Raw genomic sequence first — 25,503 nt, 5'->3', positions numbered from 1 at the left:
GGGGGTGAGAGACATGTGTGTACAGGTACTCTCAGAGGCCAAGAGAGGGTGTCGGGTCCTCTGGGTAGTTACAGGCTATTGTGAGCTTCCTGGCAGGTCCTCTGGAGGAGCTGGAAGCACCCTTAATCACTAAGCCACCTCTCTGGCCACATCCCGACTTGAGCTAGCTCAGGCTGGCTTTGCACTTACCTGTAATCTTCCTGTCTCTTCCCTGATCTGAGATCACACACGTGAGCTGCCACACCCTTCGCTTTCAGAGCAACTTCTGTTCCTTTAGAGTCTTTCTCGTGCTTATAAAAACATGCAAGGTTTCATCCATTTGTAAGTCTGTCTCATGCAGGGGCCATGCTAATCTCTGTATCATTCCAGTTTTACGTGTGTGCTGTGCAAGCAGGCATTCCTTCTCTCTCTGTCTCTGTCTCTCTGTCTCTCTTAAAAAGGTAATAGAAAAAAAGGGGGAAGGGAGGGAAAAAAAGGGGGGTTATAGAAGCCAGACATAGTTTGCACAGAAAGTTGCAAGCCAGTCAAGACAATGTAGCAAGACTTCCTCACAAAACAAACAAACAAACCAAAAAGGTAATAGGAATTGTGGAGTATCATCAAGGTGGAAGCATGGCAGCATCCAGGCAGGCATGGTACAGTAGGAGCTGAGAGTTCTACATCTTTGTCTGAAGGCTGTTAGCAGAATACTGACTTTCAGGCAGCTAGAATGAGGGTCTTAAGCCCATGCCATCAGTTGCACACCTACTTAACACAGCCACACCTTTTAATAATGCCACTCCCTAGGTCAAGCAAATACAAACCACCACAGGGACCTTTGTGTAGTTCTGGATCAAATGCAGAGCTGCAGTCATGTAAGGTAAGGCATGACATCTGTCCCAGAGCTAGATCCCCAACCCAACATTTGTTTTTACTTCTTTTCTTTGGGAGAGAGATGAGTAACATCTGGGCATTCCTTGGATATAGCACATTTATGGGAAAAGGCTGTTGGCATTGCTCAATCTATCATGCAAAAGCAAAAATCCTATGAAATCTAAAATGCTGACAAGACATCTGAATCAACAAGAAAAACAGCTGCCTCAAAAGGTTTTTAAATTTATTTATTATATATGTGTATTACCCTGGATTCTCTAATCCAAAGAACTTAAATATTTATATTTATTAATGAATGTTAAATTATTTATTGACTTTATTTAATGAATATATATATATATATGAGATTTATTAGAGTGGTTTACAGGCAGTGGTCCAGCTAATCTAACAGTGGCTGTCTACCAATGGAAGGTCCAAAAATTCAGGAGTTGTTTACTCCATGAGACTGGATGACTCCGCTGTCTTCAGTATACACTGGAATACCAAAATAGGCTCTAATGCCAGTGTTTTAGGGTTTTACTAATCTTATAAAGGCAAACATCTCACTGGGGCTGGTTTACAGTTTCAGAGGTTCAGTTCATTATCACCATCAAGTTTACAATCAGGGATAGTCATGGCAATATGTGTGTGGGAGCCTGTGCCATGGAGTATAAAGGTCAAAGGACGACTTGCAGGTGTGGGTTCCCTTTTACCATGTGGGCCTCTGAGATGAACCTCAGGTCACCAGGCTTGACAGTAGGTACCTTTACTTGCTAAGCCATTTTTGCTGGCTTCAGAAGGGCTTTTCCTTTCAGCTCCTAAACGTTTCAACTTCAGTGACTTACAAAATTTCTGGTCTATTTTTAATGTCTTATTTTTGCTTATTGGTTATTTGGAAATTGAACTTACAGTCTTTTGTTTTGTATTTGCTCTGGTTTTGGTTTTGTCTTTGTGTAGCTCCGGCTGTCCTGGAACTCACTCTGTACACCAGGCTGTTCTCGAACTCAGAAATCTGCCGGCTTCTGCCTCCTCGAGTGCTGGGATTAAAGACGCGCACCACTACTTTCCAGCGAATTTATCTTTGACACGCTAAGCAACTGGGGTTGGTATCTAGGGTATTGCGCAGCTAGGCTGGTTCTCTGTCAGTACATATTCAGCCCTACAGAGAAATTTGAATAGGTTATTGGTTATCTCATTTTTATTTATTTATTTATGTGCTGTATCTTTTTATACTATTTTTTTAATTTATGTGAGTGTATGTATATGTGCACAGTACACGTGTTAAGGTCAAAAGAGACAACTGATGGGAGCTGGTTCTCACTTTCACCATGTGAGTCCTAGGGATGGAAGGCAAATCTCTCATACTTGGTGGTAAGCGCCTCGCCTCTACCTGCTGAGCAATCTCACCGGACTTGTGCCATTAAAGGTGCCATTAAAGCGAAGGGCAGAATCCAACGCACCCAGATGGAGCAAGTGAGGTTTGCCACTAGGGGCGCAGCATGCCGGGGGTTTCTCTAACCGAACGCATCGCCAGGGGGCGGGAACAGCCGTTGCCCCGCCCCCTCCATCTGCTGCGCCCTCTGATTGGAAGGAGAAACGATTACTATAGCAGCGCCGTTGGAGTGGGCGGGAGAAGAGGGCCGGCCAAAGGTGACGCCGTGGCTGTGGAGGTGCGGTGCTCCGCGGCGCTCCGGGTGGTGGATGGCGGCGGGATGGAGCGCGAGGGGAGCGGCGGCGGGGGCGGCTCAGCCGGGCTCCTGCAGCAGATCCTCAGCCTGAAGCTCGTGCCGCGGGTGGGCAACGGGACCCTGTGCCCCAACTCCACTTCGCTCTGCTCCTTCCCAGGTACGCCCCGCCCCGCGCCTGCGCACTGCGCACCTGTCGCCTGCCTCCCCGAGCGAGGCCGAGGCAGCTCCGGAACTGCACTTGGGGCGATGGCTGTCCAGCCCTAGGGACTGCTCGTATACTTCCTCTGAGAGCCTGTGTGCTGACCCTGTCCTCCGACTCTCCTACACCCATCTCCTCACCAGCTTGTCTGTGGAGGAATCACTTGCTCAAACCTGTTGCGTGCTCCCCCTCCATACTTAAGACACAACTTCTAAAATTGCTCTTAGCTCCTACGCGTTCGTCGCTTTCTTTCTGCCTGGCGAGCTTTTAAAGTTACAGTTACACCGTAGAACTGCTACAGTTCAGAAAGTTGTGGGGAGGAGAATTACCTCCCCTGGGATCATTAAGAAAGGCCTTCAGGGGAAGGCATGATTATTTGCTTTGGATTTTTAAAGGCGACAGAGGCGGCGGGGCCCTGGGGCGGAGATTAGGACACTGCTGCTAAGAGTTCCTCATTGTCATTGTAAAAGAGGACAGGTGGGATTGCAGACTGCAGCCTCAACCCAGACACCTCTGAGTCTCATCTACTGGGTAGCGACTGCCAGGCGCCTCTTGGTGGACACCTGGGACCTGCCTGTGTAGTAGCTGACAAGGTGATTATCTTCGTGTTTTGTGGCAGCTGAAGATGTTAGCTTGTGATCCTGCCCACTCGGAGAGTCTGGAAGTTCAGATTATTTTCAGAAGTGTTAGTGTTACACCTGACAGTGATTACAAATAAATAATCACACATACCATTCTGGAGACCCTCTCCAAAAAAAATGAAGGGTTCGTACTTTCCTGGGGTTCAGTCTGTTCTTACTCATTTTCTTATTTCTCTCCCAATTTGGAAAATTTCTAAACCTGAGAACGTGAGACACAGAAATAAGTATCCATATGCTCAGGTTGGGTCACACACCTGCTTAAAAGCTGAGGCTCATTAGGCAGTCGTGAGGCCATCATAGATGGAGCCAGGCAAGCCTAGATGGCAGGCTACTTGAGATTATGGGGCCACAGTTGTATATTTGGCTTGTGTTGACGGAAATCTCATTATGCAAAGCAGGACTATTCTGGTACTCACGGCCTTTGTCACATCAATGTACATGTGTTTTTCACATCACATTTTAACTTCCTGTACTGCAGACACACTTTATGATTCTTAAGCTCAAAACTTCTGAGCCAAGGGTGTGTCCTGTCACAGTGTCCCTAAATCACACCACTTCTTAAATCCATAACACTGATAAAGTGATGTCACTTAATCAGGCCTTATTTAAAAATTTCTCCAGTTAACCAAATAGCCTTTTTATTTAAAAAATTATTTTAAATATGTGCATGTGTTTGGGTACATGTACATGAGTGCAGGTGTCCACCGAGGCCAGAGGCGGGGAGTTACAGGTGGCTGAGCTGTCTGACCTGGTTGCTGGGAATCAAACCAGGGTCCTCTGAAAGAGCAGCAGTCTTTATCTCTGAGCCATTTCTCCTTTGTGGTTGGTTTTTCCTTTTGTTTCTGGTTTCATTTGGAGAGAGAAAGAGTTATTCTACTAAGAAAGAAAAAAGGCAGTTGGCCTGGGTGCTGAGAAAAGAGAGCCAGTCAGAAGCTTTAAGTCCAGATGCTAATCGAGTGTCAGATGTTACCAGGGGTTCAGACTTACAACCATAACCCCAGCACTCTGGAGTCAGAAACAATCAGATGTCTGCAAATTGGAAGCCTGCCTGGTCCACATAGCATGGTCCAGATCAGCCAGAGCTACATAATAATAAAACCACATATTGAATTGGGTTGTCCTGACTCTTTGGTCTCATTTATCCTAGAGCAGCCCTTCTTGTTTACGTCAGCTTTTTGTTTTTCATTTTGATACTGACCTGGTACTCACTGGGAACTGAACCCAGGTCCTCTGGAAAAGCAGCAACTGCACCCAACTGCTGAGCCATCTCTCCAGACTCTCTCCTGAAAATGCTAATCTGCATTTTGTATTTGGGCTTTACTCCTTCTATGGCTGGGAGACTTAAGAGTACCATTTACCAGGACTCATTGTTTCATCAGGTCTCCCTTCCGGCCAGTGTGTGCCCCAGAGTGGAGGTATGAACATGGATGGATAGCGTCACAATGGGCTAAGCACAAGGCTAATGCTGAACAGATAGCCTTTGACCTCAGGTTGACCAGAGTGCATCGTAAACACATCCCTTCCTTACAGTGTCTCATCTTTATTTGGAATTCTGGATACAGTGGGTACTTGGAGTTTTCACCCTGGTTTGAGACACTGAGGCCCTCTTATTAGGAATCTTATTCAGGGTCCTGAGCCTGATTTTTATTTTGGACACATAGAAAAAGTTCCTTGTACTTTATGCTAACTCATGCCAGATCATTGCCCTAAAATATTCTGTGGTTTCTCTGCACTAAAAAGCTTTGAATTGATTTTTTTTTTTTAAATCCGCTTTTGCAATTTAGACATCTAGGATTCTGCCAAATTCTCCTTTTAACTTGCTCAGATCTCTTTTGCTGTCTCTTTGTGTTTGTTTGAGACAAGGTCTCATTATGTAGCTGAGGTTGCCAGAGAACCTGAGGCTTCCTGCTGCTAGTGCTGAGATCCTAGGCCTGCACCACCATGACTGGCTTTTAGTTGTCATTTGTAATAATCAGGAATGACATTCATTCTCTGAACATAGAGTTTCACTAAGTTAATGTCAAATTAAGCAAATCCAATGATATTTTGATCATGCTGTTGCTGGAGCCCAGCATAGGTCCAACTTGGACAAGTCAGTTATGCATTTATTGAATAAGTATTTACTGATTATGATATACCTGTTTACAATTTTTAAAAAAGATTTATTTATTTATTTTTATGTATGTGATTACACTGTTGCTATCTTCAGACACACCAGAAGAGGGCATTGGATCCCATTACAGATGGTTGTGAGCTATCATATGGATGCTGGGATTTGAACTCAGGACCTCTGGAAAAGCATTGACTGCTCTTAACCACTGAGCCATCTCTCCAGCCCTTATGATTCACTTTTATTTATGTGTCCGAGCATATGTGTATAGGTGCCCATAGGGAACAGAAGAGGGTACTGGGTCTCTGGGAGTTATAGGTATATTTGCCCAGTGTGGGTTTGGGGATGTGAACGCTGGTCTGCAAGAGTAGCACTGGCTCATAATTGCTGACTCATCTCTCCAGCCCCATTGAGTTGGGGTGTCTGTTAGAAGGGCCTTGACAAAACAAAAGCCCTCCCTATGGACTACTCAGTCCATGCAGACATGGAGAAAAGGAAGGACACTGTGCCTGGGAGGACAGGTGAGAGGCAGAGTAAGTGGCTGGAGTGTGTCAAGGGAGGGAGTGCTGTTTCCACAAGTGATCAGGTATGATGGGACACACCTGTGAACACAGCACTTGGATGACTGAGGCAGGATGGCTGTGAAATTGAGGCTAATCATCCTGGCCTCAGGCCTGAATTCAAGGCCAGCCTTGGCTGTTGCTTGAAAAAGAAGGCCCCGCCCTCATGGACTCTTCCGTTTGAATGCGTAGTCCCTGGTTGGTGGAACTTATTTGGGAAGGATAAGGAGGTGTGGCCTTATTGAAAGAAGTATGTCTTTGGGGGTTGGCTTGAGGTTTCAAAAGTCCACATCAGGCCCAGCAGTCAGTCTGTCTTTGTCTCTCTCCTCTCTCTCTCTCTCTCAGTACCTGTGGATCAGATTGTGAGCTCTTAGCGACTGCTCTAGTGCCTTGCCTGTCTGCTTTCTACTATGGTGATAATGCCCTCAACCCTCTGGAATTGTTAACATGCTTTCTCTTAGAAGAATTGCCTTGGTCATGGCGTCCCTTCACAGCAATAGAACAATGACCAAGACAAGTAGAATCACAAGAGAGGTGCCAGGCCACAGTTGGTTGTCCTGAGAGTAAGTCATTGTTAGAGCCGAGGGTATAGTAAAATGGAGCTCCTGGCAGATAGACAGTTGGCAAGCAAGAAGTGTACCCTTGACTGATGTAGACTGATGGGCCAGGAGCATCCAGGTGGCCTATTTGCAGCAGGGAGTCACAGGAGTGAACAAGACTCTAGTCCACTCTAGTCCTCAGGGGGACAGATGTGGTCTGCTTCCAACCCCAGCTTTACAAAGGCACATAAGGTTGGAGAAGAACCAGCTGAAAGGATGGCTGCTGGCTTGTCCAGCACCCCACTCCTGTTTTTTTTAGACTGGAGTTGATCTTGGGGCCAGGATGACCCAGTGTGGGGAGTTAAAGACAGAGAGCTGGTCTTCAGCAAGCCCTATTGTTAATTCAGTATCACCTGGAGGACACAGCTCTCCATTGTCTGAAAGCTCTGTGTGTATGCACATGTATGTTTCTTGTTCAAGATTGAACCCAGGGCTTTGATACCACCAGGACCAGAGTTTGAGTGTCCAATACTAAATGCTGTGTGAGCATGGTGGCCAACTTGTAGTCATGGCATCTGGGAGGTAAAGAAGGGATCCTCAGAACAAGCTGACTAGCTAGACTGGCTGAATTTGTGAGGTTTGCATTCCAGCGAGAGGCTTTGCCTCCAAATACGAGAAAGGGAACAATCAAAGAGGCACTCAATGGCAATGTTTACCTACACATGTGTGCCCATACACTTGTGATTACACACACATACTTACACACACACACACACACACACACACACATGGGGGGGGTTAAAAATAAGGCTCCCACAGATGTGGCCTCTCAGACTTGGACTTCCAAGTTCACAGAACCTTGAGCCAAAAGATTGTGTTACAACAGCAGAAAACTAACAATACAGCTGCCAAGGAAGACCCAGCTGATACTGCACTTGGTTTGAAGCAGAGAACAATGACATGCTGAAAGACAGAGAAACGTTTTTGGCAGTGTGTCGAAATGAAAAGAACTCTACATCAATCAATAAATAGCTGTTAAAACAGTTGGCAAATTAAGGTGCAGTAGATTAAAAAGAAATCACTTAGTATTTTTTTTAAAGTGCTTTATAGATCTAAGTTTGTGATAGCTTCTAACGTTTTGTAATCATCCTGAGAGTATTTTTATAAACTACTCGTTTAATGGAATAAAGCCTTTTCCCCCTCCCAAAGTATTTTAAGTAGTACTATCTGTGGGCACTGAAGTAGCTAACACATATGGCTTGGGGTGGTGGGGGTAGGCGGGATTTGGGGATTGGGGGCATAGGTGGGTGGTTGTCCCCTGTGTGCTGGGCTCCACAGCTCAGAATGGTACCAGTGGGATCCTGGCAGCCCTCCTTGGGTAGGCCCTGTGCTTCAGAAGCATGAGTGAGTGTGTGGCTGTTTGTTATAGCCAGGTTGCTGTAACAGAGTTCCACAGGCTACACTGTTGCAACAGTTTTTTGTTTCCTCAGTTCTGGAGGTTGCAAGTCAGATCTGGGCCAGAACCAGCAGTGTCAGGTTCAAGTGAGGACTCCCTTCCTGCCTCTGGAGCTGCCCCTTGTTACTGTGTCTACAAGCCCTATAAGTGAGTTTAAATAAGTCCTGCTGTATTTAAACAGCTGATAGCCTTGTGAGTGGATGTTTTTAAAGTCTTTTAAAAGTCAATAAAGCTTAGCATGATGGCAGATGCCTATAATACACAAGGGAGGCAGGAGGACCAGAGTTCAAGGTCAGCCTCAGATACAAACTGAGTATGAGGCTATTCTGGACCACATGATGAGACCCTGTCTCACAGTAACAAAAACAAGGAGCTGGAGAGGAGGCTCGTAGGTTAAGAGCGTTTGCTGCTCTTGCAGAGGACCCAGGTTCAGATCCCAGGACCCAACTGGTGGCTCACAACCATCTGTAACTCCAGTTCTAGGTGATCCATTGTATTCTGTTGACCTTTATGGACATCAAACATGTACATACATGCATTTATACATGCATGCATGCATGCAAAGCATAATACAATAAAATGAATAAATCTAATAAAAAATGGTTTCTCCACCCAACTTTAAAAACAAACAAACAAAACCAAATATTTTAACAGCAAAACTCATCAGAGACAACTTCATGCTGACAAGAATGAGAACGGTGGGTACAGGGGCTGGGACTGAACTCCTTGGCAGTGCCTCACTGAGAAAGCTGGTGACTCCAGGTTTACCCTTCTCTTCCCTCACAGAGATGTGGTATGGTGTGTTCCTGTGGGCACTGATGTCTTCTGTGTTCTTTCATGTCCCTGCTGGACTGCTGGCCCTCTTCACCCTCAGACATCACAAATATGGTAGGTTCATGTCTGTAAGCATCCTGTTGATGGGCATCGTGGGACCAATTACTGCTGGAATCTTGACAAGTATGTTAGACATTAAAATACCAGTCACAAACTTGCAATGTGGTTAGTCATCTTAGAAATTGGGCTGTGGGGAGGGGGATGGGAATTTAGCTCGGTGGTAGAATGCTTGTATAACAAGCACAAAGCCCTGGGTTTGGTTTCTAGCACTAGGAGAAGGAAAAGTGTGTGCGCGTGCGTGTGCGTGTGTGTTCACGCATACACAATGAGTTTTAAAGAGTTAGCTTTTAAATGTGGGTCTTACTTTTTTTAATGTATTCCTTTATTGGGTTTTACTTTTGTTTTTTAACTCGAAAGCCCCCTTCCCTCACCAATCCTTTTGGCTTTCCAAGTCAGATTTGAAACGTTTTGAGATGGGCCACTAGCAAAATAAAAGCATGTCCGCTTAGCTCAGCACCTCTCTGATCCAGTTTCTCTTGACCTGGGCCTTGCAGAATGTTTCATTAATTACTTCTCTTTTGGGCGTGGCTCCTTTAGGGGTGGAGGATAAATCTGTTTGGGAAGATAACTCAGGGCTAGGCATGTGGGGTGGCAAAGCTGACATAGCATGTCTGAGAACTGGGCTCGACCCCAACACCACACACAAAGGAAATGAAGTGTCTGATGTGTATTTTTCAGTCTCCTATGCTCCCCACCCCCAGACTTCCTGACTAGAGACAGGAGTAGAATGGACATTACAAACTATTTTTAAAACCGCTTTTGTTTTTGTCTTCGTCTTGTTTTATGTCCCTAACTAGAGGAATGAAAAATTCAAAAATTTATACTTACACAGAAGCATATGTATTTATTTTCTAGATATATAAAGATGAAAAGAAAACCATACTATGCATTAGTAGTCACAGGTTGTATTTTGGTGTGTTTTTTAAAAAAAAATAAAAAAAGAATTATTTTTATGTGCATTGATGTTTTGCCTGTGTATATGTCTGTGTGAGAATGTCAGATATTGGAGTTGCAGACAGTTGTGAGCTCCCCTGTGGATACTGGGAATTGAACCCAGGTTCACTGAAAGAACAGCCAGTGCTATTAACCACTGAGCTACCTCTCCAGTCCCAGCTATTTTTAAATATATATTATAGATACATATAATATTTATATTGCAAATATATAATATCTTTATATTATAAAATATATCTATAATCATAAATGTATTTGTAAAACATAGGAATGTAACATTCCTAATTTGTCACCTTATGTATTTTCACTATAAATTTAAACCCTGAATTTAGAGTAGAAATTTCCATTTGGTTTCTTTGGCTGGCTTTCTCTTTTCCTTCACTCCTTCCTTCCTTCCTTCCTTCCTTCCTTTCTTCCTTCCTTCCTTCCTTCCTTCCTTCCTTCCTTCCTTCCTTCCTTCCTTCCTTCCTTTCAGTGTATAGCTTTGCTTCTCTGTATTCTGTGTCACTGAATGCTGCAATATCCACACAGAATTTCCGGCCCTTGAGACAGTAAAGCAGGACAGTAGTACCCAACCATGCCCTTGAATGCCGAAGGATGAGAGGTCTGCATGCCCAGAACCTGGTGCCATAGTTGGCACACAGTAGCTGAGCACACGATCATTTCTGTTTCTTCTTGCTCTCTTGGGTTTTCCTTTCTTTCCTCCTCATCTCATTGGAGGGCCCAGGTGAGATTCCTCAGGCTTCTTTCTTTTTTTTTTTTTTTTACAAAAGCTCAGTTACGGGCTGGAGAGATGGCTCAGTGGTTGAGAGCACTGACTACTCTTCTAGAGGTCCTGAGTTCAATTCCCAGCAACCACATAGTGGCTCACAACCATCTATAATGGGATCTGATGCCCTCTTCTGGTGTGTACGAAGACAGCTACAGTGTACTTATATATAATAAATAAATCTTAAAAAAAAAAAAAAAGCTCAGTTGTGGAGGCCCCATGAGACTTGTGCTCTGTGACCTTGTTGACATTGAAGGCTGCTGGAGGCAAAGTCAGATAAAGTCAGATATCTAATGCTGTTTCCTTTTCAAAGCAGAGTAATAATATCTCCTGTCATAGTTTAAAAATGCAGTCTTCCTTTGTTTTGAGGTGCTGAGAATGGAACCCACAGCCTTGTACACCCTAAGCACATGCTTTGTCACTGAGCCTCACTGAGCCACACCCTTTATCTACCTGGAGATAATTGGATTTCATTGTCTGTGTTTCCTGAGTGTCTGTGACCCTCAGATGGATAGCTGGGCCAATATAGGGTGTAGAAGATGAGATGGGGTGTTTCTGTTTCTATGCTGGGCTCCCATTCTCTAGGAGGTTGTAGTAACTATAGGAAGGGAAACAGAAGGGACCCTGTGTCCTCTCTCCTGTGACCTTTAAATCCCGTGGTGATTTCTCCCTCCTGTCTTCCTTGAATGGAATCCTCTATAATAGCAAGTGGAGCTAGGGCCCCTTGTGTCCTGGAACGTTTCTTGGTCTGTATTTGGTGACCGTAGGCCTGGGATCACTGGCAAGAGAGCAAAGGGAGATGCTGCACCAGGAGGGAGCTGTCCTGTCATCTCAGCTGTCACTTCAGATCATTCAGTAAATAAGAGCTGCTCGGGCTAAGGGAGTCCAAATCCAAATGCTACCTTCCAAACTGCATAAAGAAAGTTAGCATGGTCACCAGGAAGGACAGAGGGCACACAACATTTTGTTCATAACTGAATAATAAAAAGTATCTTCGGACAGGGGAAATTTTAAATCTTAGGTTTTTGTAATGTCATTGATCTCAGGTTTTGTTTACTAATTGCTTCTTTTTTTTCTTTTTCTTTTTCTTTCAACTCGCTTGAATTTGAACCAGGTGCAGCAATTGCTGGGGTGTACCGAGCAGCAGGGAAGGAGATGATCCCCTTCGAAGCACTCACCCTGGGCACCGGGCAGACGTTCTGCGTGGTGGTAGTCTCTTTCTTACGGGTCTTAGCTACTCTATAGCATACGCTCTTTGACTGTGATGACATCCCTGAGGTTCAGACTCCTCAAAGGGAATGGACAGTGTCATGGCTTCTTCATTCCTCAAACGGAAGCAAGTGGGAGGCCTCAGAGTGTGGAGACCACCACAGCCCTTTCTTCTCGTTGACGCTCCAGAAATTGAAGACCCCTGTGGACACTCATCATCCTCAGCCAAAACAAGCTCCCTAGGCTTTTCTTCTTTTGTGGCAATTTAAGAAGTTCTACAGGCACACACCATCACCTAAGCCAGCAGTGCCTGGGAGTCTGCATCCTTCCTTTGCAAAAATGCGTCTTTGCTGTTTCCCAGCAACATGGAGAATGCTGCTAGATGTCAAGGGGGCAGGGTGCACTGTACTGAAAGCTTGGCGTCCTGGCAGTAAGCCAGGCTGGTTTGGGTTGGTTGAGAACAAACTGGTGGAATGTAACGGGAAGAAGAACTGGAGTAGAGTTCAAAGCAACAACTTTGGTTCCACTGTCAAAAGCAGGGGACCACTGACAATGTGACATGTTATGGATAACTGTCTTGACCTCTGATTATTTAATATATCTCAAGAGATGTGAATTTACCATTTGATCAAAATAAGCTAGCTTATTGAGGTTTGGGGTTTGTTGTTTTGTTGCGCTTTTTAAGACACGGGGTCTTGGTTTGTTACGCAGGCTGGTCCAAAGTCCCGGGCTCAAGGCCTCTTCGTGCCTCAGCCTCCTGAGTCGCTGGGACAACAGGCATTACTGTCATTTCTAACCGAGGTTCTTTTCCCAAAGATTGTCCGTGATACCTTGTCATCTTCAACACTATCCATTTTATTTACCGTCTCTGAAAACACACAGACTTTCTTAAGTGGCTTGACTTGAACTTCAAATCCAGGCAGGTTAGGGTACTCTTTGGACATTGAGGCACGGATGAGATGCTGTCAGGATACTGTGAGAGTTTTTCTTGGTGGTTTTCGTTGATTTGGTGAGTCTGTGCTAGTGCAGTGCTTGCGGCTGAAGGGTTGGTGGGCATTGGTTTTCCTCACACTGTGTTTACCGAGCAGAGGCTCCGCGGCCGCTCTTGCAGTATTTGAGTTTCCACTCCCAGAAAGTGCCTAAAGCTTCCTCTTGAGATATAACCCCTCCAGCCGCCTTGCTTTTCTTCAAGAGAGTTTATATCCTTAAAGAGTAGTAGTCTTAAACTCGATTTTAGCAATTTTAATTTTTAACTCTACTTCCTTTGTTTTTCCTTAAAAAGGCCTCCAAACCGTGACCTTCAGAGGGGAAATTGGTGCAGACCTTACGCAGCTTTCAGCATTTCAATGGTTTTGTATAAAGTACAATAAAATACAACAACCCTGTTGTTACCTGCCTTCAAAGTAGATTCTGGTGATTAACTGACATTTAAAAATTTCTTTTTCATTGTGAGATTAAGGCTCACAACCTATGAGGAAATAAATTTACCTTAAAGCAATATGCTCTCAGCTTCTGGTTAACTAGTAGCCAGGAGGGGCTGGCAAGATCGTTCAGCATGAAAGGTGGTTCTCAGGATCCACGTGGTGGAAGGAGAGATGCAGCTCCATGTGCTGTTCACATGCACATGTAAATACATAAATGTAACTAACATTTCTTTTTAAATAGCCAGAAGAACCTCTGTGGGCACTTGGCACCCATGTACACGTGATTATAAAATTTAATAAAATAGCCAAGCAGATCAGTTTGCCCAGTAATGGGCATCAGGGGAAGTCGCAGGGATGGGTCCAAAAATAATTGAAATAATTGGCTTTTTTTTTTTTTTTTTGACCACCAAAATCTATAGTGACGCATCAGATTTGGTGGGTAACTAAAACGCAAATAAATGGCTTTTCATATACAAATCTTTCTCCCAACAAAAGATTTCCATTTTTAGTCCAAGGGACTTTGAATTTGAAAAACATCCCTTCAGCCAGGGAAACTGGAATATTGTACCGGGCCTTGTGGCTGCTGACAGCGTCACTGGAAGGATGCCTGTATTACTAAGCATTCTTTGGGATGTGATTTTATGCACTAAGCACGTAGGTGAAGGGGTAGTTGGCTGTTCCCCCTAAAAAAATAACCCATGAATATATTCATCCATGATTAGAATGTTAGGTTATTTGTATTTACAACCAAGACAAAAGTTAGGGTGTTTGTGTTTCCATGTGTTTCATCAGCTTTAAAAACAAAAACTTGAACTTGAAATGTTTCTTCAAATTACATCTGTCCCAATGTGTGTGAAGCATTTTTTTTTTCCCAGACAGGGTTTCTCTGTATAATATCCTTGGCTGTCTGGACTCACTTTGTGGACCAGGCTGGCCTCGAACTCACACAGATCCACCTGCCTCTGCCTCCCAAGTGCTGAGACTAAACGCATGCGCCACTAAGTGGGCTGTGGGAAGCATTCTTTTGTGGATAAACTTACATAGATTCTATGGACTGAGCTCTGTAGCTTGAAAAGTTTTCAGGAAGAAACCATTTGAATGGTAAATAGTGCATTGCACTTGGATCTCAGTTTCTCTTCTTCCTCTTGTCTCAAACTCAGTTATTTGCCATGGCTTATGTTGAATGCATCACCTTGTGGAATTTCTTCCCTTTCAGGACTTTCTTGGACCCTGATACCTGTATCTGTGTCTCCCCCTCTCTTTTAAGTTCTGAGATTAGGAGGCAGCCCCCAACCAAAAAAAAAAAAAAAAAAAAAGCTGGTCTCTTGATGCCTTAGTGGGATTTTGGGGTAAAAATTAAGTTTGCGTACAAAGGAAAGGCGTAATGATTCTGAGCAAGATGTATCTCTGGGATACAGACTTCTTTTGCACTCAGATACCACTTAGGAAATGCTGGGAGTAGCAAGCAGCAGTACATGCAAGTAATGGCGTCCTTCCCGTGACCTTTAGGTTTTTAAACTGTATGTTGGCTTTTGATTCCAGTGTTCTTTGTGACTGCTCTTGTTTCCCCTTAAGTTATTGTGACAATGTGGGACATGCCAACCTTCCCCAAGGAACTCTTTCCTGGAATGTGAAGCCCCGGTGCCATTACTGGTCCACACGCAGAAAGTTTTGTGAACTTGTATTTCTTTTGTGTGTAACTGTGTAAGGCTGGTTATGATCAAAATCAGTTTAACTTTTTATATTAGGTTATTGCACTTAACTGCTATAGTCAAAATGATCAAATCTTTGTACATTAGAGATTTATTTAAATATTATTTTTCTACTGACATTTCTAATGCTAGTATAAATGTTTATTATCAATAAAGAATTACTTTGAATTCTTTGAGTTGGGATTGCAATTTTTTTGTTTGTTTTTAGATTCCATTTGAGGGAATGCCTTGCTATGTATACTTGGGTAACCTACCTCCAACTCTTCAAGAAACCCAGACTGGCCTTGAATTTGTGGCAGTCTTCCTGTCTGCCCCTGAAGTACTGGGATTACAGGTATATCACCACACTCAGCTCTGGAGTTGCTTTTTCTTTTTTCTTTCCCCCCACCTACTACTACTACCACTACTACCTCCTTCTCCTCCTGTTCTCTTCCTCCTCTTTCTTTCTCTTCCTCTTCCTTGTCCTCTTCCTCCTCCTCCTCCTCATCTTCCCCCTGTAATTCCAGCACTCAGCAGGGATCTCTGAGGGTTCACTAAGAGACCCCACCTCACTAAACATAGCACGAGGGAGACAACTAAGGTTAACTTCTGCCCTCCACGTGAATATATGCTGACACACACACTAGAACATGCATGTACACCGTACATGTGAAAAAAGCCTTTATATGATCCTATACTAGAATGGCTAAGTAGTACACAAATAATTTACAATTTCAATGGTCTACTGGAAGAACTCTATAGTTTAATGTCCTCAGTGACTAATATGCCTCTTCTGTTTTCAGCAAGTTTGGTCACTCATTTTGGGGTAACTTATCCATTCTTTGTCTTGTAAGATTTTTTTCTTTTGAGAAAGGGTCTTCTTTCTGGCTGTCCTCGAACTCACTGTGTAGACCAGTCTAGTCTCAGACTTGGAGATATGTCTGCCTCTGCTTAGATTAACGGTGTGCACCACTATATTCAGATGTAATTTTTTTTTAGATGTAATTTTCTCAAAAAACAAAATCAAAAAACCCAAGCAAACAAAGAGTTTTAAAAAGAAATGTCTGGGCTTCGGGCCGTTCCGGCTGAGCCAAGGCTGGGAGAGGGGCGGCGGCGGGCGGGGCAGGCCGGCTGGGAATTTAGCTGTGTTGTCTTGACTCACAGAACAAACTCATCTATTACAGGCTTAGCCTGGACTACAGCCTTTGTAAACAAGGAAAGTTCTGTAGGGTATCAGCATGGCATTTCCAGAGAGGTCTTAATCTACAACTTTATCAAGAACCAGAATCTCATGGTCGTCTTTGAGGGAGACTGAGCCCGCCTGGCTTCCAGGGGAGGATGAGATAATGTGTGCTCAACATGTAAAGGACACCTCAGAAGTCAAGTGGCAGAAGGTTTTATATGAGCGGCAGCCATTCCCTGATAACTATGTTGACCAAAGGTTCCTGGAAGAACTCCGGAAAAACATCTATGCCCGGAAATACCAATACTGGGCTGTGGTGTTTGAGTCCAGTGTGGTGATACAGCAGCTCTGCAGTGTCTGCGTTTTTGTAGTCATTTGGTGGTACATGGATGAGGGTCTTCTGGCTCCCCAGTGGCTTTTTGGGACTGGGCTGGCATCTTCCTTGGTTGGGTATGTGCTATTTGATCTTATTGATGGAGGTATTGGAAGGAAGAAGAGTGGGTGGACCCGATGGGCCGACCTGAAGAGTACCCTGGTCTTCATTACTTTCACTTACGGTTTTTCACCGGTGCTGAAGACCCTGACCGAGTCTGTCAGTACAGACACCATCTACGCCATGTCAGTTTTTATGCTGTTGGGCCATCTTATCTTCTTTGACTACGGGGCCAATGCTGCTATCGTATCCAGCACACTGTCCTTGAACATGGCCATCTTTGCTTCTGTTTGCCTGGCCTCACGCCTCCCACGGTCACTACATGCCTTCATTATGGTGACATTTGCCATCCAGATCTTTGCACTGTGGCCCATGTTACAGAAAAAACTGAAGGCATATACTCCGCGGAGCTATGTAGGGGTCACTCTGCTTTTTGCCTTTTCAGCATTTGGAGGTCTTTTGTCCATTAGTGGTGTGGGAGCCATACTCTTTGCTCTTTTGCTCTTTTCCATTTCATGTCTCTGCCCGTACTACCTCATTCACCTGCAGCTCTTTAAGGAAAATATTCATGGGCCTTGGGATGAAGCTGAAATCAAGGAAGACTTGTCTAGGTTCCTTAGCTAAGCTAGGGGCCGTCATTTCATTAAGACAAGTTAAAAGACTTAGAACCTAACCAGTGTAGCATTTAAAGGCAGGAATCCAGTCTCAAAGCAGCAGGCTGATCTGGGTAGTAGAGCTGAGATTAGAAGAATGAGTTTAACTAAAGGTTTAGGGGAAGGTGTTTGTCCTTTGGTTATTTTGTGACTGAAAAAGCTTTCTTGTTATGAGCTATTGTCCTTTATTCCCTGTAACAAATGATGTAATGTGGGTTCTGCTTATTAAAAAAGTAACATCCAAAAAAAAAAAAAAAAGAAATGTCTGTTTCAAGAAACCATAGGCCTAAATATAAGACTGAAAACTGATCCTGGAAGGATACAAGGTAGAGTCATGTTCATGGCTTAGATGGTTTTCTTAGGTAGAATATAATAGATAGACTTAATCAAAATAAAAAAATTCATGTTCAAAAGGAATTATCAAGAAGTGCAAAGAGCACTGCCCACTCTTCCAGTGGTCCTGAGTTCGATTCCCAGCAACCACATTGTGGCTCACAACTATCTGTGATGGGATCCGATGCCCTCTTCGGATCTGAAGACAGCTACAGTGGACTTATATACATAAATAAATACAACCTTAAAAGTGCAAAGAGGCCTCAGAAGATTGGAGGAAGTATTTCCTACGCAGAGATACAGGGAACAGACAGAATACAGAAAGTACTTACACTGTAAAAAAAAAAAAAAGTTGTAAAACAGGCAAAGACTCTGAGGAGACTTTGTGCATGTATAAGAGAAGGTCTCACTATGCAAACCAGGCTGGCCTTGAACTCTCAGAGATCATCAGCTGTGCTGGGGTTAGAGGCATGTGTTACAACACCTGACAAAAAATGCTTATTTTTTTAAAGAACATATACAATGACCAATAGGGACATGATATTTAACATCTTCTGTCATCAAAGAAATACAAATCAGGAGTATTCCAAGATGCCATATTATAGTCTATAAAGACATGTTGCAGTAAATATTAAAAAATATAAAAAATGGTTTATCTCTTTACCAGCCCTGAGTTCTTACCCCTCAGGCCTGATCCTGAAATGGAGCCCTTTACACCTCCCCTTCCCAACCCCCCATTCCCATCTGAGTCTCCACCACAGCCCAACTTGTCTGAGCAACTCCCTCCCCTGTAGGTTTTCTACTGCTTGTTCTCTTCCTCTGTCCTGGGGTGTTTCTCTACCCCAAAACCCCACATAAACACAACTCTACAGCCCGATAGCCTTTCATTCAGGTTTATATATTCAAGTCTCAATCCACAAACTCTCTAAACAATGAGATTACATCAAATAGACAAAGATACAAACTGACTTTTTATATGATATTAGATCTATAAGAGCCTTAATGTTCATAGCTATTTAACGCCACCTGGGTCCAGCTGGTCCTTGGGAACCTCCATGTTGCCACAACCTCCACCATCCATCCTCTTCCCCCTCTCTCCTCTCTACCTCCCTCGCCCTGCCCAGTCACTGGCTTTCCTTTATTTTACTAATTAAAATGAGAAGGTTCGATGAAGTCACCTCCTGAGTATGTGACTGAGCAGTCCTTCTTGGGGAAGTGGAATTAACAATAAAATACAAACAGCTTCAGGATAATCTACAAAGACAGCATAGGGTGTTGACAAGGATGTGGATAAAGGGTGTCTCATATGCTGCTGCTGCTGCTGTTATGTGTAGGGAAGCCCCTTAGACAAAAGCCTGGAAAGTTCCCCCAAAGGTAAAGTATTATTCTAGAGGGCACAATTCCACTTTGGGAATTGCCATGCTAAGGTATAAAAAGTCAATCACAACAGCCCACCCACCGTGTGATTCTGTTTACATAAAATGTCCAGAACATACAAATCCACAGATACTGGTGATTGGGCGGAAAGAGGAATGAATGCTAACGGGGAAAACGTTCTAACACTGATGGGGTAGGGACTACACAAACACAGTGAGAAAAGTTTTGATGTGTAGATTGTATCTCTCTATAAACCCATTTTCTTTAAGAGTGTGCTGGTACCAGATTGCCCTTCAGTCACAGCTATGCCTTTAAATGGTTCTAGAAGTGGGTGATCCAGACTCTGTAGTCAAGAGCATCATAAGAGGCAACTTAGGGCTGGAAAACACATGCTTCTTCACACAAGTAGCCAATAACCCTCAATGGCTTGCCTGAGTTTGTCTCTGGTCATTGTTTCTCATAGTGGATCATGAGGTTATTTTAAGCTGAAAAATGGTAGTTTATATACAGTTTTATGGATTCACCTGAAGGAAAGATTAATGTGTTTGTGTGTAGTCTACAACACGGTAGTTTGAAGTTACAATAGCTATGTTATAAAAGGCTGTCTGATGCTGAATTAGCAAATACTGAATGCCCTTGGGTCAGGTCCCTGTGAGTCTCTGGTCACTTGGTGGGATCAACACACAGACATGTCAGGTTTTGTTCAGATGCTTTGTATTATAAATAGAGGGCGCTTTCTAGAACATGCATTTTACTCCCAACAACTTTTCTGTCCTGCAGCTGTATTTTTCAGTCAGTCATGTGGTATGAGAAATAGTATATAAAGCATGACATACTGTTTAGTTCTCAGCGAACACAGTTACATGCGCAAAGGAACTCTGAAAAAAATCAAAAGAGTAAGCATTTAAAACTTTATATATAAAAACATTAAAAGCTCGCTATTTGCTGGCTCAATAGTTAAAGAGCACTGGCTGCTCTTCCAAAGGTCCCGAGTTCAATTCCCACCGACCACATGGTGGTTCACAACCACCTGTAATGGGATTCAGTGCCCTCTTCTGAAGACAGCTACGGTGTACTCATATACATAAAATAGATAAATATTTTTTAAAAAGGAGAATAAAGAGTAAAACAAGAACCAAAAGTTTAAAAAAAAAAAAAAAAAAAAACAAAAAACTTGCTGCTTGGCGGTACTGCAGGATGCAGTGAGCTAGCTAGCCCATTGTGGCTAACCCGTTCAACTTTGGCTTGCTTCCTGAAAACCAAGGAACAACTAGGTGGAGCTTATTCAAGAGAGAGGAAAAGCCGGACAGTCAGAATCCGGCAGTTCCACCCTAGGCGGTTGGGTCTCATGGCTTGATGACGTGATGACGTGATGACGTGCATACTTTCCCCTCCCTCCCAGTCCGGCCTGAAAATTTTACATCGTTTTCTACTTTGCTTCCTGCCTCATTCCTTTACCTTTTCTTTTCTTTTCTTTTTTAATTTATTTTTTAAAAATTGAGTATCACAGTTGGGAGGTGGAGGCACAAACCCAAGTCTTTAATCCCAGTACTCAGGAGGCAGAGGCAAGCAGATCTTTTGAGTTCGAGGCTAGCCTGTTCTACACAGTGAGTTCCAGGACAGTCAGGGATACACAGAGAGACCCTGTCTCAAAAAAAAAAAAAAAAAAAAAAAGTATCACTATATATGCAGTGATGACGGACCTCGAACACTGTATGGAGATCAGGCTGGCCTCGAACTCACAGAGATCATCCACCTGTCTCTGCCACTTGAATGCTGGACTTAAAATCATGTGCCACCATACTGGGCTTCCTGTCTCATTCTGTTAAGCATCTCATTGTAAGAGCCAAATGCAGAGGAGGTGACGTGCTTAAATTTGAGGCCACAGTCGAACGCTGGGTCACATTCGTTTATGCCGCCCTCCTTTAGACAGTATTCCATGCTGATATTTTGGCGGCTGTGAGCTCTTAGGCTGATTCCCATTCCATCCTCATGGCCAGCTTCCACGTTTTACCAACTCATCCAGAGCATTGGTGGTCCTGCTGATTTCCCTAAGCTTGCCTCTGCATCTTCCTGCTTCATGTGCTCCATTCGATTATTCTCAGTACAGTATGCACTATATTTTCATCAAAGGTTTTTGTTTTGTTTTGGTTTGTTTTGAGGTAACATCAAAGGCTTCTACAGTCTGGCCAAACACGCTTCCAATAGGTATTGATAGAGTTGGCTTAATAGCATCCCAAGCAATGCCAGTGTAACCCATGACTTTGCTTTTAGTGAGGGACCTTCAGTAGTTCATCCTGGTGGTTTTCTTGTTGGCCTTAAAAAATCCTCCTAATTGAGCTGGGCGTGGTGTAGCGCGACTTTAATCTCAGCACTCAGGAGGCAGCGACTGGTTTATCTCTGTGAGTCTGAGGCAAACCTTGGTCTACAGAGAGAGTTCTAGGACAGTCCAGTGCTACGCAAAGAAACCTTTGTCTTGAAAAAAACAAGAAAGAAACAAATCCTTCTCAAGCTTAGTGTAAAGCTTTCTTGTATCAGATGCCTTGAAAGCTGTAATTATATACCTTGATCAAGGTGCTGGTTGAGAAAGCTAGCGTTTGAGGTATAAAAATGAAAATTCTTTGGCTTCAAGTTTCAGCTTATGGTTTTGACAGGCCATCTCATGAATCCACAAAGTTCTCAAAATTTTGTTTATTTTATGTGTAAGTGCCTGCATGGGTGTATGTAAGTGTACTAAGCACATCATACCTGGTGCCCACTGAGGTCAGAACCAGGGCTGTAATGAACCACCATGTTGGGGATGCTAGGAATCGAACCTAGTTTTGCTGCAAAAGCGACAAGTACTGTTAACCTTTGGGCCGTCTTTCTAATCCTCCCAAACTCACAACTTTAACTGCGTTTCCACCCATCTTTCCGTTGTTTCATTATGCATTATAGGTGTTAGTTTAGCACTTTGTGCAGAGGCTTCCCTCACGGATAAGTGGATTTCCTTTTCTCTTTTAGGTGATTACCGGATTGTTGATTCATTAACGTTGGATTTACTGCCAACAGTACTTGTTACTCAGGCCTGAATGTAGCTTACAGACAGATTTTCTCAGGAAGGCATGTCGCAACTTTCTTGCGTTTAGAATATTAGACAGAGTTTCAGTAGTATTCTTGAGAATCATTTTAGACAGCAAAGTCACCCAGAAAAAAAAAATTGTAGGGAAAAAGGCACTAAACTGCATTAAAGGATTGGATTCTAGCGAGAAAGTTGAGTCGAGAAGGCGGAGCCTCAGCCTTGCTTAAAAGTTGCTGCGAACTTTAGCATCTCTTCGACTCTCAGTTTTTAATCACTGTGCATGTCCGGGAGTAACATTTTAATAATTGATTTTAGACTTACAAAAAAATCGAGTAGGCAAATTTGAAAATAAAAAGACAAGAATAAAAACTATTTCCGTAGATAAACGATTCTCCATCAAGAAGGCAAGGTAGCATTGAAAACTACAAGCCCCAGCATGCATCGCTTCTGGGAGGGTCCGCTATCCCACAAGGGCCCGGAGGGTATAGAATGACCAACCGCACCAGCCGGAAGTGTCGTTTTTGACCATGTGGCACTGTCTGCGCATGTGCGCTCGCCTCTAGGGCGGCCCTAGCTGCTGGTCCTGTACCTCTATGGTCTCGCCCTAGAGCTTCGCTATTTTGGGGCCGTGGCCGCAGTCGTGTGGGTAGCAGGCCCCAAGTGACAGCAGTATGGAGGAATTCGACTCCGAAGACTTCTCCACATCGGACGAGGATGAGGACTACGTGCCGTCGGGTGAGCGATTTCGCCCTGAGGCGAAAGGAGGGTGGTTCCCACGCTTCACGCCTCACTCGAGACTCTCCTGGTCTCCAGGGCGTGGGCCTCGTAGCTGCGAGGCCCCCGCGTGGGCTCCGGAGTTCCGGTCCTCAGGACCCTGGCCCCCAGGCGTCCTGGAACACGCGTGTGTCGGTTCTGCCCAGCTGCTCTCCTGGGCCGCCGCCCCCCTCGGGGCGCGGGAACAAACGCGTGAAGCTGGCAGGCTGAGCTTACTGTATCTCTCTGAAGCGTTCTGGAAGCGGACCCGGACATTGGAGGTTGTTTTAAGGGGATTGCCAGCTTCCTCCACGTCCGAGACTGAATTGTCCGCCTCTAGGTTCAGAAGGGATCGGCTTGTTAGAAAGTTCATGTGATCATGTGTTTTGTCTCTTTGCAATAGCTACCCATTGCGCTCTTAAAAAAAAAAAAGTTTTACTTGGAAAGATTCATTTCATATCGTGTATATCAGTGCTTTTTCTGAATGTATGTCTCCGTACATTATGTGCATGCCTAGGTCTTCTGGGACTGGAGTTACAGGTGGTTGTAGAGCTGAGCCATTTCGCCAGCCCCTTATTATTTTTATTTGTGTGTCTATGGCTGTGTGTTCTGGTGGCCAGAGAGGACAGAGGTGGGTGTTGGCTTCCCAGTTAATGGAGGCACACTCAGTTGTGAGCGGCCCAACTCCGAAACCAAAGTCAGATCCTTTGGAAGTGAGGCCCACACTCTTAATGGCTTAGCTGTCTCCTTTTCTTAGGGTAGAAAGGAAGGTGGGGTAGAGGAGCACACTAAGAATCCAGCTTATGCGAGATCCAGACAAATGTCTTTAAATTTTCATTCATTTTATTTACTCTACTTGTATGGGTGTTTTGCCTGAATGCACATCAATCTGTACATTTTGTGTATACCTGGTGTCTTCAGAGCCTAGAAAAGGGCGTTGGGTCCCCTGGAAGTTGAATTATAGATGATTGTGGACTGGTGAATGGGGGGCTAGGAATTGAAAGTGGCTCTCTGAAAAAGCTGCCATTGTTCTTAACCTCTGTGCCAGCACTCCAGCCCAATGTCTCTCTCTCTTTTTATTTTATTTTATTTTTTTATTTTATATGAATACACTGTAGCTGTCTTCAGACACACCAGAAGAGGGCATCAGATCCCATTATGGATGGTTGTGAGCCACCATGTGGTTGCTGGGAATTGAACTCAGGACCTCTAGAAGAGCAGTCAGTGCTCTTAACCGCTGATCCATCTCTCCAGCCCCCCAATGTCTCTTAATACCCAAACATACAACCTCCTCATCTTGTACCTCAACCTGGCTTAAGCATTCCCTAAAAGATATTTATTCCAGTGGCGTTTCAGGTGAAAAGCAGCTCTAGGGGTTGTGGATGAGAAGCTAGCTCTGCATCATAAGATCCTGAGTTCAGATGCCCACCACCCAGGTAAAAGCTGGAGGTATCTTGTGGGTGCCTCTAACTGTGGCATTTTGAGTGTTGACAGGCACAATCCTGGCATCTCTCTGGCTTAGTGAGTTTCTGTTCAGTGAAAAACACTGTATCAAAAAATAAGGTATAGAAAGTTATCTCTCAGGGGTGGCCCAAGACCATCAGAAGATACAGATGCTTATATTACAACTCATAACAGTAGCAAAATTAAGTTAGCAACAAAATTTTATGGCTGGGGGTCACCACAACCTGAGGATCTTTACTAAAGGGTCACAACATTAGGAAGTCTGAGACCCTAGAACAAGATGCCCACGTCTTCCTTCAGACATACTCACATGCATACACCCCTTAGTCATTCTTATTGATGTTGTGCAAGGTATGGTAGTATAAGCCTGTAACCCAGAAACTTGGTGAGTTCTGAGGCGGGAGGATTGCTGTAAGTGTGAAAATAGTCTGCTCAACATTGTGAATTCCAGGCCCTGTCCTGGGAGAGGAAGTGAGTCTGGAGAGTTGCTTCAGTTAGCAAAAGGTTTGCCTTGCAAGCATGGAGGCCTGAATTCAACTTACAGGGTCGTGTGGTAAAAATGCCTGCTGTAACTGCTCACCACCTACATGATACTGACAGAGCTGGGAAGAGACAGGAGGATGCCCTTCTGCAGGCCATTCTAGGCTATTCTGTGAGCTCCAGCCCAATGAGAGACCTGTGGACAGCTTTCTTCCGATTGACAGTCTATGTTGGTTTCTGGCACCACAGGAAGGCATGCACATGGGTACCACAGGGTGTGGAGTGTGTAGGAAGAACTTTTTAAATTTCATGTATATGTCTTCATATGTATGTGCCTGTGGTGTGTGTGTGTGTGTGTGTGTGTGTTCCTGAGGAAGCCAGAAGAGAATGTCAGATCCTCTGCAGTTACATCAGTTACATGTGGAGTTACAGGTGTTTGTCATGGGCACTGCAATGGAATTCCAGTCTTTTCTGCAAGAGTAGCAGGGGCTCTTAACTGCTAAACCATCTCTTCAGTATCCTTCTGCCAAGATTTAAATTGGATTTTATGTGCATGAGTATTTTGCCTGCATGTATGCTTGTTGAACGTCATGTCAGATATTTCAGTCCGTTTAAGGAGACTGCTTTTTCCTTTTGTAGTCTGGCTTTGCTAGTTTCCCTAGACTTTATTCACACAGAGGAGTCTCATTTAGCACCCAGGGATCATTATCCTGTTTCCACCATCCATTCTTCAACCTTTAGGCCCTCTTCGATTCTCCAACCTGCCATTGTACCTGTTTT

At 44.1% G+C, this 25,503-nt stretch overlaps 3 protein-coding genes across 4 annotated transcripts in view; all 3 read left to right on the top strand.

Annotated features, from left to right (window-relative positions):
- Positions 1–2,515: 2,515 nt before the first annotated feature.
- TMEM170A (transmembrane protein 170A) lies at positions 2,516–15,110 on the top strand. Of its 2 annotated transcripts, none has more exons than XM_080937310.1 (3): positions 2,516–2,697; positions 8,832–8,933; positions 11,777–15,110. In XM_080937310.1, exons 1-3 carry the CDS (start codon positions 2,565–2,567, stop codon positions 11,905–11,907), a joined length of 366 nt encoding a protein of 121 aa, XP_080793436.1. In that variant the 5' UTR covers positions 2,516–2,564; the 3' UTR covers positions 11,908–15,110. The 2 variants fall into 2 exon arrangements, with proteins under 2 accessions (XP_080793436.1, XP_080793435.1); XM_080937309.1 differs by having other exon boundaries at positions 8,832–9,002.
- A 1,222-nt stretch (positions 15,111–16,332) lies between these two features.
- Positions 16,333–17,384, top strand: LOC308436102 (phosphatidylinositol N-acetylglucosaminyltransferase subunit C-like; the record flags this gene model as incomplete). Its single annotated transcript, XM_080936895.1, has 1 exon — positions 16,333–17,384. One exon carries the CDS (start codon positions 16,333–16,335, stop codon positions 17,224–17,226), a length of 894 nt encoding a protein of 297 aa, XP_080793021.1. The 3' UTR covers positions 17,227–17,384.
- Positions 17,385–22,594: 5,210 nt separating this feature from the next.
- The window catches only part of CFDP1 (craniofacial development protein 1), an 82,975-nt gene continuing 80,066 nt past the window's right edge, over positions 22,595–25,503 (top strand). The window contains exon 1 of the mRNA XM_080936962.1: positions 22,595–22,761. Coding sequence (XP_080793088.1) covers positions 22,698–22,761 — 64 coding nt within the window. The 5' untranslated portion in view covers positions 22,595–22,697. The remainder of the gene's footprint in view (positions 22,762–25,503) is intronic.

This window comes from Micromys minutus (genome assembly GCF_963924665.1).
Source record: "Micromys minutus genome assembly, chromosome: 24".
NCBI lineage: Eukaryota > Metazoa > Chordata > Mammalia > Rodentia > Muridae > Micromys > Micromys minutus.
This window is presented reverse-complemented; position numbering and strand designations above follow the sequence as displayed.

What these genes read in the sequence shown, in the direction of transcription:
- TMEM170A (XM_080937309.1), top strand. Translation starts at nt 2,565, where the DNA reads ATGGAGCGCGAGGGGAGCGGCGGCGGGGGCGGCTCAGCCGGGCTCCTG. An exon ending in TTCGCTCTGCTCCTTCCCAG is followed by an intron (nt 2,698 to 8,831) that starts GTACGCCCCGCC and finishes CTTCCCTCACAG; the next exon opens with AGATGTGGTATGGTGTGTTC. An exon ending in TACTGCTGGAATCTTGACAA is followed by an intron (nt 9,003 to 11,776) that starts GTATGTTAGACA and finishes AATTTGAACCAG; the next exon opens with GTGCAGCAATTGCTGGGGTG.